This window comes from Megachile rotundata, chromosome 6 (genome assembly GCF_050947335.1).
Source record: "Megachile rotundata isolate GNS110a chromosome 6, iyMegRotu1, whole genome shotgun sequence".
Taxonomy (NCBI): Eukaryota; Metazoa; Arthropoda; class Insecta; order Hymenoptera; family Megachilidae; genus Megachile; species Megachile rotundata.
Window position 1 is genome coordinate 5,145,989 of NC_134988.1, and position 16,443 is coordinate 5,162,431.

The following is a 16,443-nucleotide window of genomic DNA, read 5'->3' on the forward strand; positions in this document are numbered from 1 at the left end:
TAGCGGTTCTTTATGTTTTCTTGATGTTTTTCAAAAGTGGAAAATTCCTGCAATGTCCAATAAAATATATCTTATACGTCTTTAAGAGAATTGATACAACTATTGGGCATTGCTTATACATATATACTGTTACTTCTGACAAATTAGTTGTATAAAAATATAAGTCAAAACGCACGATTTACGAAAAATGTAATTATTACTAAGTAAAATTATTAAATAATATAAATATAAATACTTTAATTTTTGAACATTATAAATCAATATATATACTCATCAATTTTTTATTTTCTACAGTAAATAAAATTTTTCCTTCTCGTTCAGTTTCAGAGAAAAAAAAATTGACAGAAAATATAATTAGTCATAAATATAACCGCATTTTACATCGTTCGCACATTTTTGTGTAATTATTAGTTTTGAAGCTAATAATGTCACCGACATGTATAAAATTACGCTGCAATGTAGTTTTTTTTGTTCGGTTTTAGACTTGATCATTCCTTATCATTGTGTTTGATATTCTCATTCGATGTACTGTATTTACAATTTAATTCATATAGTATTAAAAAAGAATAACTTAATAAACTGAAAATATTCTTCAAGTTATCTTTTTATACTTTTTAATTCTACATCTATGCGCGGTAAAAAAATACGTTTGTACTGCTGAACCATCTAGCAGTTAGTTACTGAATGAAAATGATTAGTTACGGAAATTTTGCATATTTATCTACCGAGATCTCGCCGGATTATCGACCGACTTTCCACTAATACAGTTAGAACATTTCACAGTTAGATGGTACCGCAAAATCCCTTTAGCGGTTTTTTCAACAGTGTTCAACGTTTACACTTTATATAATAGTTGCCATAAACTGCTGCTAACATATTTTCAGTAAAATTGCTTCTACATTTTGAGGATAGTTTAAAATTGATAATAAAATGTATAAATAATAGTAAATTAGTATAACTACAATAACATACTGACAGCGGAAAAACATCTGAATATGAAGGACTTTATTTTAGATTACACACACGTGCGTCCACTTATCATTATACTCATAATTCATCTCAATTTTCTGCTTCACAAATCCTTCCCCTATACAGAGAATTCCACGTGGCAGTAAATAACAGTAAAAAAGGAACATCGTCTAACGAGCAACGAATGATTCGTACACATACATAAACAAAATACAATTGCCTGTAATGATGAAATGCAATTACTATTTGCACGTGTAAGCTTTCACGTGAGAAGTAATATGAAAACACGTGCAACATTCTGATTACATTCTCAGATCGTTCATATCATAACTATTGCAAAATTAATTTGTCATTAAGTTTTTATTTAATAAACAGATAGCACTTTATCGTTTAGCAATGGAACTTTTGAAATTTTATTGTTAGTATTAAACAAGTAAACTAATAAGAATGGTAAAGTAGTAATTGTATGTATGTATGAAAACGTTATCTCTTTAAATTGGTTGTACAAACGTGTGGGAAATTTAAATCGAGCAAATCTACTTCCATTTCAATCTCTAATAATTTGGAATATATTTGTAATAAGTTTTCTATATATTACTAATGTTGTCTTTTAACAATTTTACGCCGTTGACAAGTTGAAAAAGAAAAGAATATACCGAAATGATTGCTCTTTATAACCTACTCTTTGGTAGTAGTATATAATAGAAGTATTGATATTCAATTAATCAATTAATTTGAACTGACCAGTTATACATCTGTACAGTACAATAAAATAAAAATAATATCTATAAAATATAATTGTAGTATAATAAACTAGCAAAATAGCGAAATCATGAAATAGTTGAATAATAAAACATTTGAAAGTAAAATATGAAAATAAAGAAAAGTAATTGTGAAATACAATCATCACTTTTTACACTTCCCTTCGGAAATAATAATTTTATTTATTAAAACGTTCTAGTTGCAATATTTCGTTATCAATTGGTTTCAATTTTATTTTTTATCGGAGTGTGCGCACAATTTGTCCGAACTGGTGTGAACATGGATTCTCAAATGTTTAGTGGTCTTACTATTTAATTATTAGTAACATCTTTAAAACGGAAAAAGATAAAATAGATATAGATTTTGTTGTTGTACATTGTCGTTTATTATAAACTAGTTAATCTTTAATAAAATGTCTCAGGCTTATATTCACGCGTGCGAGAGGGCAGAATTACTAGGATTACCGATTCCAAGTGAGGAGGAGTGGAAAGAAACTCAAGCAGAAACGAATAGTCATGTTAATGATAATGACGACGACGAAGTGATTCAAGTAATTATACTATTATCCCAAAACATAAACGTATATGTAGCAAAAAATAGTTTTTTATATTTTCTTACAAATTATGCCAATTAGACCTTGCAAATTATCTCAAAAAAAAGTATTGTTAATATTTTAATGATAACTTAAAAAATATGAGGACAGAAATCCTGGTATACTTTATAGAACTTGGATTCTTCAGACGAAGCTGCTCAACGAATCGGAGGTGGACTAGATGAATTAAACAGTATTCTCAATGCAACGCAGAAAAAAATTAATAGATTTAAGGTTGCACAACTGTTGATGACTCTTTTAAATATCATTGCTTCCACATTTGCTATTTATTTTGTTTCGCTATAACTTCTATAAAATATAAATATATACATTAAGAATCATTATTAAATGAAATATATTTTATTGTACAATAATTTAAAGTATTAGTTTATAGAAGAAAAGTATTTTACAGAATGTGTGCGGCAGTTTAAGTACTTTATTGAAGGTAAAAGTGGGTTCTCGAAACAATACACCGGATCATAAACACATTGAGCAAAAAGACAATGAAATAAAAAATGTTCATGCTGAAACATCTATGGATGAAGAAAATCTGACAGTAGAACTAGGAAATAATAAAATGGATAAAACAGAAACTAATACAACAGTACCAAAAAAGATTGATATCAATGAAAAAATGGGATCTCATTTGGATAAGCTGGATTCTCTTATTACAAAAGCTGAAAATGCTCAGTACAGTATGCAACATCAAACAAAACAAATGAAAAAATTTTTAAAGTAATTACTGACATAAAAGATAGTACTTTTTTGAAATTTTGAAATGCAAATGCATAACTGGATCATGGATTGATCATGGACAAATAATATTTTATAATATTGTTATAAGTTGAATTGTCTTTGTTATTTAGCACTGACGTTAAATGAAAATTGATCTTCCTTATAGGCATTAGTGCAATAGAACTTGGACAAACTGTACAATATTGAAGTACTGAGGTTGTTTATTATAAACATGATCACTATCAATCACAACTTACATTATTAATTCATCATTTTCCATTAGTTATAGTTTTCGTTAGTATTGAAATAAGAAATGCAATCTTTGAAACAATTCATTTATTTTAACATGAAAATTAATTATCAAAATACTTCATTTATTGGCGATGCAAATATAGTGCATTTGTAAAAAGATGGCAATGCAAAGAAATGCAGATCAATTATTTCTGCAGACTGAATGCAGTAAAAAAAAATAATGTGCATTAACCAAAAGCATCATGCAATAAATAAGATCACACAACAATGTGTGGGAATGAGTGATGGAAAAAAGTAATCCCCTTGGCCTATTTTCCCCTTCTTGCCATTTTCTTATAGATACACATTACATACATATAATGATTACAAATCACTAATTCCTAGAACAAGTACTTCCAAGGTAATAATTCTCATATCTGCCTTAATAGGAACAAACCATATAACAAATTAATAAGGCTCTACATAATTCAATGTTGCTTTAATGATAATAATAATAATCGTTGTTGTACCTGCAATCAGGTATTAGACAATACTATTGTGCCGTGTTGTACAATACCATTTATTAAAAAAATAGTTACATATCACTTGTTCTTCTATTTTCTTCTATTAACCCTTTACAGTCGAAGATAATTTGACTGTTTGCAAACAGCGATAGTGACTAAGTGTTTTTATTTAACCAGCATAAAACCTTTGTGATTTTGTTGCTGCTGGATATTTTACTATCTTACTAAATCTCTTTAACAATTCTTCCATAGTTTTACATACACATATCTTGAGCAGCTCATCTTCAGTAAAATCAGGAAAGGCTTCCTTACACATTTTTTCTATTTCATCTTTTTTTTTTACAACTGGCCATATTGCTTTCTCTGTAAACAATAAATAAAATAATATAGTAAACAGTATTTATTGTACTCTTAGAATATAGAGAAAATAAACTTATTTTTAAAATATAATTACAATTGTTATCAATACCTGCTCAATACTGGCCAACGCTGCTCCTACCAGATTCACACTCTCCATACATTTGTACTCATTGCCACTCTTAGGAACTATTATATATATCATTATTACAAAAATATCAGAATATAAAAATATAACAAAAAACGCTTTTATAAAATGTATCCATACAAAAACTATAACTATAAATATAAGATATACAAATATATATCCGCTTAATACAATCACAGCACCTTTCCTTTCCTTATACGAGGGAGTTCTTAATTTTCATAAACTACTGCTTTTAACTGCTTTCTACTTCCTTGATTTTAATATATCCCCTTCACAAATTAAAAATATTCAAACTAATAACTAAACAGCTTTACTAACTAAACAAAAAAACACGTGCACTCACTCCGGCGCCATCTTACTCTCTCGTAATAAATACTAAATACTGTGTATGTAAATGATTGCGTATGTAAACTTTGAACTTACTTTTATATAAAAAAAGAAGCGCCTTATGGAGAAGTTTCACGTCCGCATTTACAGGTAACGCTAACTAAATTATCTTCAAACGTAAAGGACCAACAAAAGCGCATCAAAATAACAAATTTAATTTTAAAAACATTTAAATAATTCGATTAATCGAAATTTGGAAATCGATTGCGAATACTTGATCAATTATAATATCGAATTCAAATGTCAAGTTCATCTTTGACGTAAAAGATAAATGGAAAAACTATTTAAATTATAAAAATCGAACATTTTATCTTCCTGTATCTATAATTCCTATAATTTTAAATAATATATTTATATATACTAATTTTTTACAAATAATAACAGATAAGTATTAATAATCGAATTCATGAAAGAATGTTATCGTCAAGTGACGAATTTTCGTTCATTTTGCACATGCTAGCTTTGGTTTAGTACGCTTTGTAATCAAAAATAACGGGCATGCGCCCGTTAATGAACTGGAGATTGAAGTATACACCTAGTGATCCTTTGTTTAGTATCCTCTACATTATTGTTTCTTTTCTTCATTCATACATATTTGCGCACTGTATATGTATATATCAGCGATAACGTGGAAAGTAATTCATAAATTGTCATGAAAGATTCAACGTAATTGGTGGAAAGGTTTTCAAAGCTCATTCGAGCTGCGCGAAACGTTAATATTCTCTCTGTGTAACATACTTACATATTTAAAGAAATAACGGAATTGAAAGTCAAGATATAAAAGTTAACAATTAAATATGCCATATACTGAAAGTCACATTAAAAATAAATTAATTGAGAAATTAAATGCTTCTCACGTGGTACGTATTTTACATGTTTTATTTTATCTGTTATAATTTTTTACCTATCTGTATTTTAACCTTAAATTTTCCATCAAAAACCTAGGTAACTAAACGTTGTTTTTAAAATAGTTTTATTAATTGCAATTGAGGATATATTTGAAACATAAGTTATCGAAGATTGTCATCACGCATGATAAAAAATGCAAGAGAATATGCAAATTGTATTAATTTCTCTTCTTGCCCTGCTGTTAAGATGGTGCGTTACGTATCATTCATATAGTGGTCAAGACAAACCTCCAATGTTTGGAGACTATGAAGCACAGCGGCATTGGCAAGAAATAACATTAAATCTTCCAACTGAAAAATGGTACAGGAATACAACTGACAATGACTTGTTATATTGGGGATTAGATTATCCCCCTTTAACAGCTTATCATAGTTTTGTCTTAGGCTACATAGCTAATATGATTAATTCTTCATATGTAAAATTACATGAATCAAGAGGTTTCTCATCTGAAGATCACAAATATTTTATGAGACTTAGCGTGTTTTGTATGGACATTCTCATTTATATTCCATCAATGATATATTATGTAGTAACTAATAAAATATCAAAAGGCTTTGAGAAGAGGGAATCGAATATATTTGGTTTCACAAAGCAACATATTATTCTTCTAACAATGTTAATTTATCCAGGCTTGATACTAATAGATAATGGGCATTTCCAATATAACTGTGTATCGTTAGGTTTATTTATTGGAGCTGTTACAATTATACTTCAAAATTCATTTATTATTGGGTCAATTTTATTTGTAACAGCATTGAATTACAAACAGATGGAACTTTATCATGCACTACCAATTTTTTTCTATATACTTGGGAAGCATTTACCCATGAAACAAAAAATTAGAGTATCCAACTTCAAAATGTTATTATGGATATCATTCACAGTGATTGGAACATTTTTCATTATATGGTTACCTTTTCTTAAGAATTTGGAAACATTTAAAAGTGTTGTATTTCGTTTGTTCCCAGTTTCCAGAGGTATATTTGAAGATAAAGTTGCTAATGTTTGGTGTGCTATAAATATTCTTTACAAACTGCATAATGCCTTTACAAATCAAGAACTAGCTAAATTTTGTTTAATTGTAACAGTACTTGCAGTTTTACCAAGTTGTATAGATCTATATCTAAAACCTATGAAAGAAAAATTTATAATTTCCCTTATTAATTGTGCATTAGCATTCTTTCTTTTTTCATTTCAAGTTCATGAGAAAACCATCCTGCTTGTTGCTGTTCCAGTTCTATTATATTTTCAGCATGATCCACTCTCTTGTTTCTGGTTTTTAATAATTTCACATTTTAGCATGTTACCCTTATTTATAAAAGATGATTTGTATTTAGCATACTGTGCTACATTGACTTTTTATTTCTTTTCAGTTTTTTGGGGATATCCCAATATGTTTAACAGTATTAAATCATCTAATAGAACTGATTTAAAAACTGATACATATATAACTAATCAAGAGCAAATTAAAACAAAACGTAAGAAAAGCAAATATGAATCAGTTTTTATAAAGCTACAAAGGAATATACTACATTACTTTAAAAATGGTTTATTAGGTTATGATTTATATTCTTGGAAAATAACATTGTTTTACACCTCAATTTTTGGCATTATAATATTATCTATTGTCAGTGGATTTTTAAAACCACCAAGTAAATACCCAGATTTATTTGCGTTGTTAGTTTCCATATATTCTTGTGCACATTTTATTATGTTTTATTTATACTTTAATTATAAACAATTAGTTATATCAAAAAAACATTATAAAGTAAATTAATCTAATACATTAATACCATATTGTAAAAAACTTAAAATTGATATAACAGTAATAAAACACTATTGTGTCATATAAATTGATGACTAAGTTTATTTTATATATTTCCAATTTAACTAAATAATAAAATGTATTTTACATTATGTTACTATTGGTTTTATCTCTAATAAATATTAGATAAATACATTTTTTTTTAATTATGTAATCCTCTATAGAGAACTGAACTTTGCTCTACTATTAAATATTACTTTACCAAATTAGCATAACAACAAAATTATGCATACATGTTGAACTCTTTATGGCGGTACATCCAAACGTGTTGCTGTCATAATAATAGAATACAAAATTCATAGATCAGCAAAGAATCAACTCTTTCTAAGTAAACAGTTTTATAAATTGCATAAAACTTTATAAAAGGATAATGAAATTTTATTGACCTTAAGTAATATTATCTGTGTTATAACTTTTAATATGTGAGAATACGTAATAAATAACTTTTATATTTTTTAAATGTTACAGGAAGTGGTAGATCAATCTGATGGTTGTGGTGCTAAATTTTCTGTAGTGATTGTTTCTGAAGTGTTTAATGGAAAACCCTTATTGCAACGTCATAGGTATTACGTTTTTATATTTTTAGATATAAATATATATTTTACGTATAAATATTTTATTATATTTGTAAATTTTATTTACTGACTTTGTAGATTAGTGAATGAAATCTTAGAAGAAGAACTTAAAACAATACATGCATTTTCACAAAAGACATTGACTCCTGAACAGTGGGAAAAACAAAAAAGCTAATGCATTTTATAATCTGTAAAGCAAAATATTAATGTCCTGTTATAAAAGGTATAATATTATTATATTATGAATCATGACTGTTTAAAAAATGAAAAATTGTCAATAATTATTTTACTTACATTAATACAAAATCAATTTTGTTATTAACAGCCATATAAATAGAAGCAAAAGGATTAAATATGATTCATTTCAAAGTATCTGCCCCAGGAAAAGTTATTTTGTTTGGAGAACATGCTGTAGTATATGGAAAAACAGCTGTTGCAGCTAGTATAGCTTTACATACAACAATAGATTTCACTGAGTTACCTGAAGCAGAACAAGTTATCAAAATATATTTTCCTAAAGTAAATTTATTTATTAGTGTACCTCTTCAACAAATACAGAATTTCTTTGTTACTAATAGCATAGATTTTATAGAGAATTATGAGATATTTTATAATAAAATAAAAGAATTTGTTTGCAATATCGGTTATACAAATCTGCAACAAAAATTAAGTTTAGAAGGATTTTTCTATCTTCTTATTTATATTACGTGTAAAGAAGGAATAAATATAAAGCCTTTTCAAATTCAATTAAATAATGAATTTGCAATTGGTTCTGGACTTGGCAGTTCTGCTTCATTCGCAGTTTGTCTTGCTGCTTGTTTCTTATATTGGTCGTATTTAAAGAAAAATATTTGCAAAGAACTTGATATGTCTGATTTAGAAATGATTTCGAAATATGCTTTAAATTGTGAGCGAATTATGCATGGCACTCCATCTGGAATAGATAATTCCATATGTACTTATGGATCAATGATTGAATTTAAAAAGAATCACTGTATGAGACCGATAAATAATGTACAAGCCATGAAAATTTTATTAGTAGACACAAGGGTTAATAGAAGCACAAAAACATTGGCTGAAAGATTTTTAGAACTGAAACATAAATATCCTGTTATTATTGATCTTATTATGGAATCCATTGACAATATTTCAAAAGAAGCAATTCAAATTATACAGAAACTTAAACATTTCTCAGCTACTGATAATGAATCTCATTTTGAAGGATATAGACAACTAATGGTGAGTACTTATTAGGTTTTAAAATATTATTATTAGTTGTAAAAACTGATTATTACATTTTTAACTGTTTATCATATTATTACAGACACTTATTAACATGAATCAAGGATTATTAGCCACGTGTCAAGTTTCACATCCCTCTTTAGATAGAATTTGTGCAGAAGCACAAAATTATGCTTTAGCAGCTAAACTTACTGGTGCTGGTGGTGGTGGACATGCATATATTTTATTATTACCAGATACTCAGCCAGAAACAATTTCTAGTATTTCAAGAAAATTAATAGCTGACGGATTTACTGTTACATTGACAACCTTAGGGGTTCCAGGAGTCCAAATTCATAAATAGTATTTTATAAATTTGCTTCTGTTTTAATATAATGTATATTCTGTTCATAATTATTCACAATGTTAATAGTATCGCTCTTTAAAAACATTTGGGATTTTATTGAATGTAAGTTGTTTATTAACATTATACATACATATAGCATTTACTATTTAATTATTTTAATTTCAAATATTAAATGCAATCGTAAAACGGAAAACTAAAAACATTGTATACTATTAAATAATACAGAAAATAAAAATATCTGAATTATATGCAAAATGAACATCTAAAATTACCAATTTTGTATAAGACACTGTTATATTTATAAAAAAAAAAAAGAAAAATAAAAAATACAACGCTCTGAAGGGAAAATTCTGTATAATTATTTTAAACTGATAATGCTACTGCATATTCATTCCCTCCTGAAAAAATAGGAAAATTATATTTTGTACCTGAGGTAATAATCATTCGTATTCTGGAATCACCATATAATCTGAAATAGAAAGGTTTTATTTTTCATATTTCATTAAATATATTGCTGCACATTTATTTCATAAATTTAGTAAAAATTTTACTTGTTGTACTACTTGGTTTAGGTTACAACCTTCTTAATCCAGCATGTTGTATAGATATACAACTGTTAAATACATTTAATTTATTATTATAACTATACAACATTAGATACATTGCGATGTATGTGTCACAAATTTTCTGTCATTCCTAGATGATTTGATTCAGAAATTATGTCATCTGTACAATCTGCATCCGGGTTATGAGTATTTAATAAACACTGTCTTTCTGTTTGTATTGCTTCTGCAATCCATTCGTTTATTTCATTTGTATACATTTTTCTTTGCAATACTTCTCGTGTTCGAGGCCGTGAACCAATAAAAATAGTTGTCCCCTGTAACATTTTCATAATTATAAAATAATAAATATACTTTAAGCTGTTGTATAAACTTACACCAACTATGAGTAAAGGCCGCAATTTTTCTAGAATTTGAAAATCTTCTATCATACATTGTAATTCATCCCATTTCAATTCTACTTCTTCATGAAGCATTTTTTCTTCTGTAAAACAAAAAAAGAAAAATATAAATATTTTTATACCTTAATTCAGACATATATGTCATAAGTTCATGATTATTATAATGAAATATTAAAGTATAATCACCATCGCGCTTAGATGTTGACTTCTTATAATGTATCCTAAATCGAAATGCTTCCAAAAAACTAGATACCACGATTGTTAACACAATCATTGTCACCAGATAAAATATCATAAAATATATTCTTGTGTACATGCCAACAGTAAATGCATATGCATTCATTAAAATAAACCAGTTATTAACAACTGTTAACTCAAAAAGAGTCATACCACTGGCTATGAGATTGTCAAAAGTATTAAGATAATAATATCCTAGCGTAGTGCTTTCATTGACAGAATATTTATAAAAATCTTCAACTGTTGTATTTCTGTCAAACAGTTCTATTATATAATGTACATCTTAAATCTAAAATTCACAAAAATATTCTGTTTGTTCTTACTTGCAACAATTTCGCATATTATATCCGGCGAATAATTCCATTCCAATAATTGCAAAGAAGTAATATAAAACAAGCATAACTACTGCAGTAGAAGACATTAAAGGAGTTAAAATAACCAGGGTACCAAACACATCTCTATATCTTTTCTTCATTTTAAATAATCTTAACAGTCTAAGTGGTCTGAATAACACGAAGAATGTTGCTGTAGGAAATAAACATAAAATACAAGCTGCAACAAGTGTCATTATTGACGTGCCCAAATCAAAAAGATTCCATCCAGAACTAAGGTATCGCCTTGTTCCAAGACCTAAGACTTTTATTAATGCTTCAGTAACAAATACTGTAATAAAAAATAATATTAAAATATTTTAGCGTTACACAATGTTATCATAAGTATTAATTACTTACTTCCTCCAAAAAGGAAAGTATCCCAAGATGCAGCAAATAGAAGAGTACCATGTACATTGTCATTTGGCTCTAATATCCGTATTATCATAGCAATACCATTTGCAGCAATTGTTACATCTAAATAATTCATGATACATTCAAGATTATTTTTAAACAAATGCACTCGTGTTTTTGGAACTTACACATTAAAACTTCAAAATATGTCCATCTAATAGCAGCATGAGCTCCAGTACATAAAATTTGTAATGGTTGTGATCTACTGTGATACCAAGGCACAGCAGAGTATTGTGGTTCCCATTGAAGCATTATAGTATCATAAATATTTAAAAATTCTTCAGCACTTAAGGATCCACTTCCAGAAGTATTCAAATGTCGAAACATTAATACAATATCTCTTATACCTATAAAAAGCTTATTCATTTATTAAAACCACTGATGTACTTTTACATAAATATAACATACTTTTGTTCGGAGCATAATATCGCATTAATCCTTCAAATTGACGAAATCGCATTTTGTCTGGATTCTGTTTAGAAACTAATAACTTAAAAGCATGCTGACACGCTTTTCTTTTATGTAAATACAATTTTTTAAATTTATCACGCTCAGCTGCTGTAAACGTTTCATTAACTACTGCCAACATTAAATTCATCATCACATATAACATTGTGGATAAGTAAGATACAAAATATATTGCATACCACTTGTTTTTTGAATATGACGGCATCATTACATCTGGAAAACTGAAAGTTTTAAAACAGTAAAATATTTACTTTAGATATAGATTGTTTTAAACTACACAAATTTCTTAGCAATCAATAATACCTACTTAGCAGTAGTGAGTAGAACAAAGAGACTAACAAAACTGTCTTGCAGCGTAGAAAAATTTCTGTTCATTTCACTGAACATGTAATAACCCAATACAGTGTAAAGTGTTATGAAAAATAAAAGTAGTCCTAACATATCTAAAATCGGTGGTAACGTTAAAAGTATTTGTCTTATAAATCTTCTTACTCCTCCAAAGCATTTTGTGTCTACCAAAAATATAGGCCTTAGTGCACGTGTTACACGAAAATGCGATGACTGCCGCACTAAAACTGCCATAGCTTCTATAAACATGATGACTAATGTAACACACTGTAAAAAGAAAAGGAAAAATTTCCAATATTTAATACTTTTAAGCCATTGTATAATAGATATGAATATGAATGAATGCATAGCATAAATAATAATAATAAGTCATTGACAGTCTTACTTTATAAATTAAATAAGTGTGTTTTATGTTAGCATACATAATACACCAAAGAAAAACAAATAATACAATTATCACGTTCTCTTTTATTAAAAATGTAATCTAACATTGCTTGCAGTTGTGAGGTTTCTTATCTTCTCATTAATATTCTCATCCTTTTTTTTTATTAGTATTATGAAAGACAACCATTATATTATATGTTATCCTCAGCCAGACTCATAATAATGTCAAAGAGAATTGTAAATAGATAAATTACAGATGCATAATAAAATTTTGTCTATTGGCAATTACAAGACATAAAAATATGGATATATAGGAGCTATGTAAAAACAAATTTCTATGACATGAACCATGAAATTATTTGTAGCAAGAAAATTATTTTTTACCTTCAACATTGTTCGTTTATGTTTCAACATTGTTAACCAACCAATCCATCTTAATTTTAAAGCTAATTCTATGCCTATGATTATTAAAGCAAAAAGTTCTATTGATCCATGTGCCCAAACTGGCATCTAAAACAAGGTATACATAAATTAAAGACTGATGTATTAAAATGAAATTATTTGTTTACAAATAACTTACACCAAACAAAGGTACAGCTGGTTCTTCCACAAAAGCTAAAGCCAAAAGTATGAGAGAGGTCAACAAATCTAATCCATAATACCAATTGTTATGAACTAAAAGATATGCTGGTAAATCTTCTGGATGTTTCGGATGAGAGTCAAACTTTTCATTGTTCCTGCCTTCCTATGAAATAATATTAAAACAATTATCAATATATACTAATGTACATATTTCACAGTTATATATGTAAAGTGATATGTTATATAGATATATATGTGTAATGTGATAAGTACTGTTGCTAAAGAGAAATACCTCTAAAAATATTGCGGCTTCGTGATAATTCATTTCCCAATGTAAATCATGATCCGAAAGAGAATCATGTGATGGAAGAACTGCATTTTCAGACATGTTTTCTCTCTCTGCCTCGTCTGTTTCAAATTTTTGGATAAACTGTTCTGGTGTTCTTGTACTCTCCATAGGAGAGTTTATATGATTTTCTGTGGAAGAACATGATAATATAGATCCATATCCTAAAATAAGAATAACACAACAAATAAATATTTCTAGCATATCAAAATAAATATCTATACGTAATTTAGTTTGTTATAAAATAAGAAATTTAGAAAAACTGACACACTTCATAATAAATTATTTAGAAGCAAAATAAATCTAAATATTGATATTAAAATAAATTCAGCTCACTTGGACATGATCGGTGCGTAATATCTGGTTCAAGTGAGATGTTGGCATCATCGCTGAAACGTTGATAATTAGTGGAATATTCGACAGGTTTAATGGATATAGGAGAAGACATTTGCGAACAGCGTGTCACATGTCACATGTATTCAATAAGCAACACATTTGTGTTAACAAACACTTATTTACGACAGGTTGTCTAATCCAATACAGTGATGTCACTACTCAGGAGTTGAGTACTGTCTGGATTAGACTGCAAACAATACGCGAAGATATATGCATAGTTTTGGATGGAAGATATTTTACATATTATAGTATGATGATACCGAGTAATGTTATTCAATCTTCTCATTTGACGTTCCAATTCATAAGGCGCATGCGTATTCGTAAAGAATAAGTTCAGCTGATTCGAATGTACATGTATATACACTACTATAGTCGCAGGCTTAGTATAGTTCTATAGTAATGCAAGATAAAAGGTTCCATCACTTTTTTAAACTTCTATCTTTCTAAAACGAAGAACATTAGAGATTTGTAATTTTGAGAATTTGAAAATTTTCAAGTTTACAAAGTTGATCTTTCTTACAATTAAAACAAGGCAAAATAAGTTTACATTATATAATGACAATAATAACAATGTTTTACATTAGAACAGCAAAATATTAAAATAATACGCATGTTCTTCTAAGAAAATACACAAATAGGCAGATATTTTGTTTAAGTAGAATAGGAAAATAAAATATATTATTTCAATTACACAACTAAATATAAGTTTATATATATTGTATAATGAAGGAAATAAAAAGAAATTTTATTTATTATTTTTGTATTTATTATGTATTTAAATTCAAATCAAAAAAGATTAGAACTTTAATCTGTGTGGGTATTGGCTGCTCCTTAACCCAAACATTGCTGACAAATATGTAAATAACATTTTCTTCTCTTTATTTTTCTTAATAGCAGAAATAATAAATTTGTCAACCACTTTTTGATCAGCTTTTCTTTGATCACTTGGTTTGTATTCATCCTTTTTCTTAGTGAAAATGTCACCTTCTTCCTTCTTTGCACGTTTTTCACGTTTTCTTTTGAAATAATCATCATTAATATGCTTTGGAATCTTTAAACCAGAAAGACTGATACGTGTAGATGTAGCAATTACATAGTTTTGGCTAACTCTTCGAAGTGGGCAAGCATTGATCAAGAAAGGACCTAATTTGAAAAAGTTTTATTAAATTTAGTTTCATTTTAATAATTTATTTTTATACTATCAACAAATTCAATTTACCTGTAATTAAGAGTAAACCACTCTTAAGTTGTTTCAAGAAAACAACCCTTTTTCCTTTATGAGCTCCAGCAAGTAAAATACAAACTGTTCCAGGTCTCAAAGAGGATCTTAAATAGCGACGATGATCACGGAAACATTTCTTAGCATGATGTACAGTTACTGGATCTGCAGTAGGATAATTTGCACGCCTTTTCTTCAATAATACGGTACGTGTTTCTCCATTTTTGTCACCTCTGATCTGCTTTTCAATAGTTACTGGCTTTTTAGGCTTAACCTATTAGCAAACATTCATGTAAATATATAAATTAAATTTAAAACTAAATAACAAGAAACAAAATATATAACATACAACTTTTGGAGTTTTCTTGCCAATGAATTTATAAATGGCTTTTTTGTGGTACATACGAGTACGACTAAATCTATAAACACCATTTCCTAAATCATAATTTCTTGGTCTAATTGGACCTTTCCTTCCTCCCTTTTTATCAGAAGGAGCATTTGTCTTTTCTGGAGACTTTGCACTTGCTTCTGTTGTATCAGCCATCTGAAATATAAACAAGCATACAGAACTATTCATATGTCTAATTATATTAAATAATATTTATATTATTTAAATTAGTGTTTGAAAGTAACCTCCTAATGAAGAATTTACTTTGTTTTATGAAGGTTATGTCACGTTTCTGTAAGTTTAAATTTATATTATTGACAAAAAATAATTAAATAATTAATTCACAACATTCTACACAGCATTATGATTTAAAATCGAATAAAATGTAGTATATCTACTAATAAAACTGGTAAAATGTCAAACATTAACCTCGTAAAATTTAATTTCTGAAAACTGAACAAATAATTATGTTACAATAAAAATATCATGCTACTTTACAAACAAATGCGTAAAATATATGAAATGTAATGAAAAATATAATTATTTTATTTTCATAATGGGAGATTGCTTTGATAATATAAGGCTCGTTGATCTCATTCCACCTTACCGTAAATCGTGCGGCTAAAAGAGCCTCTAGTCCACTTCCTCCTATTGGCCGCGCTCTGAAGCGATTATATATCGATATGTATGTTGCACTTATATCGATTATATTCGAGAATTATTG

General features: G+C 27.8%; 5 protein-coding genes across 13 annotated transcripts; 3 read left to right on the forward strand and 2 right to left on the reverse strand.

The window, feature by feature from the left end:
• The first annotated feature begins 892 nt into the window (after positions 1-892).
• LOC100880813 (uncharacterized) lies at positions 893-3,894 on the forward strand. Of its 2 annotated transcripts, XM_012298380.2 has the most exons (4): positions 925-1,025; positions 2,153-2,281; positions 2,456-2,557; positions 2,736-3,894. In XM_012298380.2, exons 1-4 carry the CDS (start codon positions 996-998, stop codon positions 3,060-3,062), a joined length of 588 nt encoding a protein of 195 aa, XP_012153770.1. In that variant the 5' UTR covers positions 925-995; the 3' UTR covers positions 3,063-3,894. The 2 variants fall into 2 exon arrangements, with proteins under 2 accessions (XP_076389219.1, XP_012153770.1); XM_076533104.1 differs by lacking the exon at positions 2,456-2,557 and having other exon boundaries at positions 893-1,025.
• Positions 3,380-14,575, reverse strand: Tpcn1 (two pore segment channel 1). Of its 7 annotated transcripts, XR_013038620.1 has the most exons (16): positions 14,053-14,185; positions 13,663-13,880; positions 13,369-13,533; positions 13,173-13,298; positions 12,364-12,671; positions 11,997-12,277; positions 11,717-11,935; positions 11,535-11,651; positions 11,127-11,466; positions 10,753-11,054; positions 10,543-10,649; positions 10,154-10,482; positions 4,742-10,071; positions 4,283-4,359; positions 3,889-4,176; positions 3,380-3,819 (listed from the first exon to the last, which is right to left on the reverse strand). XR_013038620.1 is itself a non-coding variant. In XM_012298383.2 (12 exons), exons 1-12 carry the CDS (start codon positions 14,162-14,164, stop codon positions 10,279-10,281), a joined length of 2,499 nt encoding a protein of 832 aa, XP_012153773.1. In that variant the 5' UTR covers positions 14,165-14,575; the 3' UTR covers positions 10,110-10,278. The 7 variants fall into 7 exon arrangements, 1 of the variants encoding a protein (XP_012153773.1); XR_001097511.2 differs by having other exon boundaries at positions 3,380-4,176; positions 13,663-13,847; positions 14,053-14,192; XR_001097510.2 differs by having other exon boundaries at positions 3,380-4,176; positions 10,183-10,482.
• Positions 5,748-8,131, forward strand: LOC100883874 (dolichyl pyrophosphate Man9GlcNAc2 alpha-1,3-glucosyltransferase). Its single transcript, XM_012298384.2, has 3 exons — positions 5,748-5,914; positions 7,908-8,002; positions 8,093-8,131. The coding sequence occupies exons 1-2, from the start codon at positions 5,748-5,750 to the stop codon at positions 7,915-7,917; spliced, it is 177 nt and encodes a 58-aa protein (XP_012153774.1). The 3' UTR covers positions 7,918-8,002; positions 8,093-8,131.
• On the forward strand, positions 8,369-9,857 carry LOC100883761 (mevalonate kinase). The gene is made up of 2 exons (XM_003700195.3): positions 8,369-9,253; positions 9,339-9,857. The coding sequence occupies exons 1-2, from the start codon at positions 8,369-8,371 to the stop codon at positions 9,597-9,599; spliced, it is 1,146 nt and encodes a 381-aa protein (XP_003700243.2). The 3' UTR covers positions 9,600-9,857.
• A 280-nt stretch (positions 14,576-14,855) lies between the features above and the next one.
• On the reverse strand, positions 14,856-16,429 carry RpL6 (ribosomal protein L6). Of its 2 annotated transcripts, none has more exons than XM_003700199.3 (4): positions 16,327-16,429; positions 15,681-15,875; positions 15,332-15,605; positions 14,856-15,255 (listed from the first exon to the last, which is right to left on the reverse strand). In XM_003700199.3, the coding sequence occupies exons 2-4, from the start codon at positions 15,873-15,875 to the stop codon at positions 14,909-14,911; spliced, it is 816 nt and encodes a 271-aa protein (XP_003700247.1). In that variant the 5' UTR covers positions 16,327-16,429; the 3' UTR covers positions 14,856-14,908. The 2 variants fall into 2 exon arrangements, with proteins under 2 accessions (XP_003700247.1, XP_012153775.1); XM_012298385.2 differs by lacking the exon at positions 16,327-16,429 and adding an exon at positions 15,965-16,017.
• Positions 16,430-16,443: the final 14 nt, after the last annotated feature.

Excerpts from the sequence above, each read along its gene's own strand:
- RpL6 (XM_003700199.3), bottom strand. The coding sequence starts at position 15,875 with ATGGCTGATACAACAGAAGCAAGTGCAAAGTCTCCAGAAAAGACAAAT. Across the intron at positions 15,606-15,680 it reads GCAAGAAAACTCCAAAAGTT|GTTAAGCCTAAAAAGCCAGT; the intron begins GTATGTTATATA and ends GTTTGCTAATAG. Across the intron at positions 15,256-15,331 it reads TGGTTTACTCTTAATTACAG|GTCCTTTCTTGATCAATGCT; the intron begins GTAAATTGAATT and ends TTTTCAAATTAG.
- LOC100880813 (XM_012298380.2), top strand. The coding sequence starts at position 996 with ATGAAGGACTTTATTTTAGATTACACACAC. Across the intron at positions 2,282-2,455 it reads ACGACGACGAAGTGATTCAA|AACTTGGATTCTTCAGACGA; the intron begins GTAATTATACTA and ends TATACTTTATAG. Across the intron at positions 2,558-2,735 it reads AAAAAATTAATAGATTTAAG|AATGTGTGCGGCAGTTTAAG; the intron begins GTTGCACAACTG and ends AGTATTTTACAG.
- Tpcn1 (XM_012298383.2), bottom strand. The coding sequence starts at position 14,164 with ATGTCTTCTCCTATATCCATTAAACCTGTCGAATATTCCACTAATTAT. Across the intron at positions 12,672-13,172 it reads ATAAACGAACAATGTTGAAG|TGTGTTACATTAGTCATCAT; the intron begins GTAAAAAATAAT and ends TTCTTTTTACAG. Across the intron at positions 10,483-10,542 it reads GGCCTTTACTCATAGTTGGT|GGGACAACTATTTTTATTGG; the intron begins GTAAGTTTATAC and ends AAAATGTTACAG.
- LOC100883874 (XM_012298384.2), top strand. The coding sequence starts at position 5,748 with ATGCAAGAGAATATGCAAATTGTATTAATTTCTCTTCTTGCCCTGCTG.
- LOC100883761 (XM_003700195.3), top strand. The coding sequence starts at position 8,369 with ATGATTCATTTCAAAGTATCTGCCCCAGGAAAAGTTATTTTGTTTGGA. Across the intron at positions 9,254-9,338 it reads AAGGATATAGACAACTAATG|ACACTTATTAACATGAATCA; the intron begins GTGAGTACTTAT and ends ATATTATTACAG.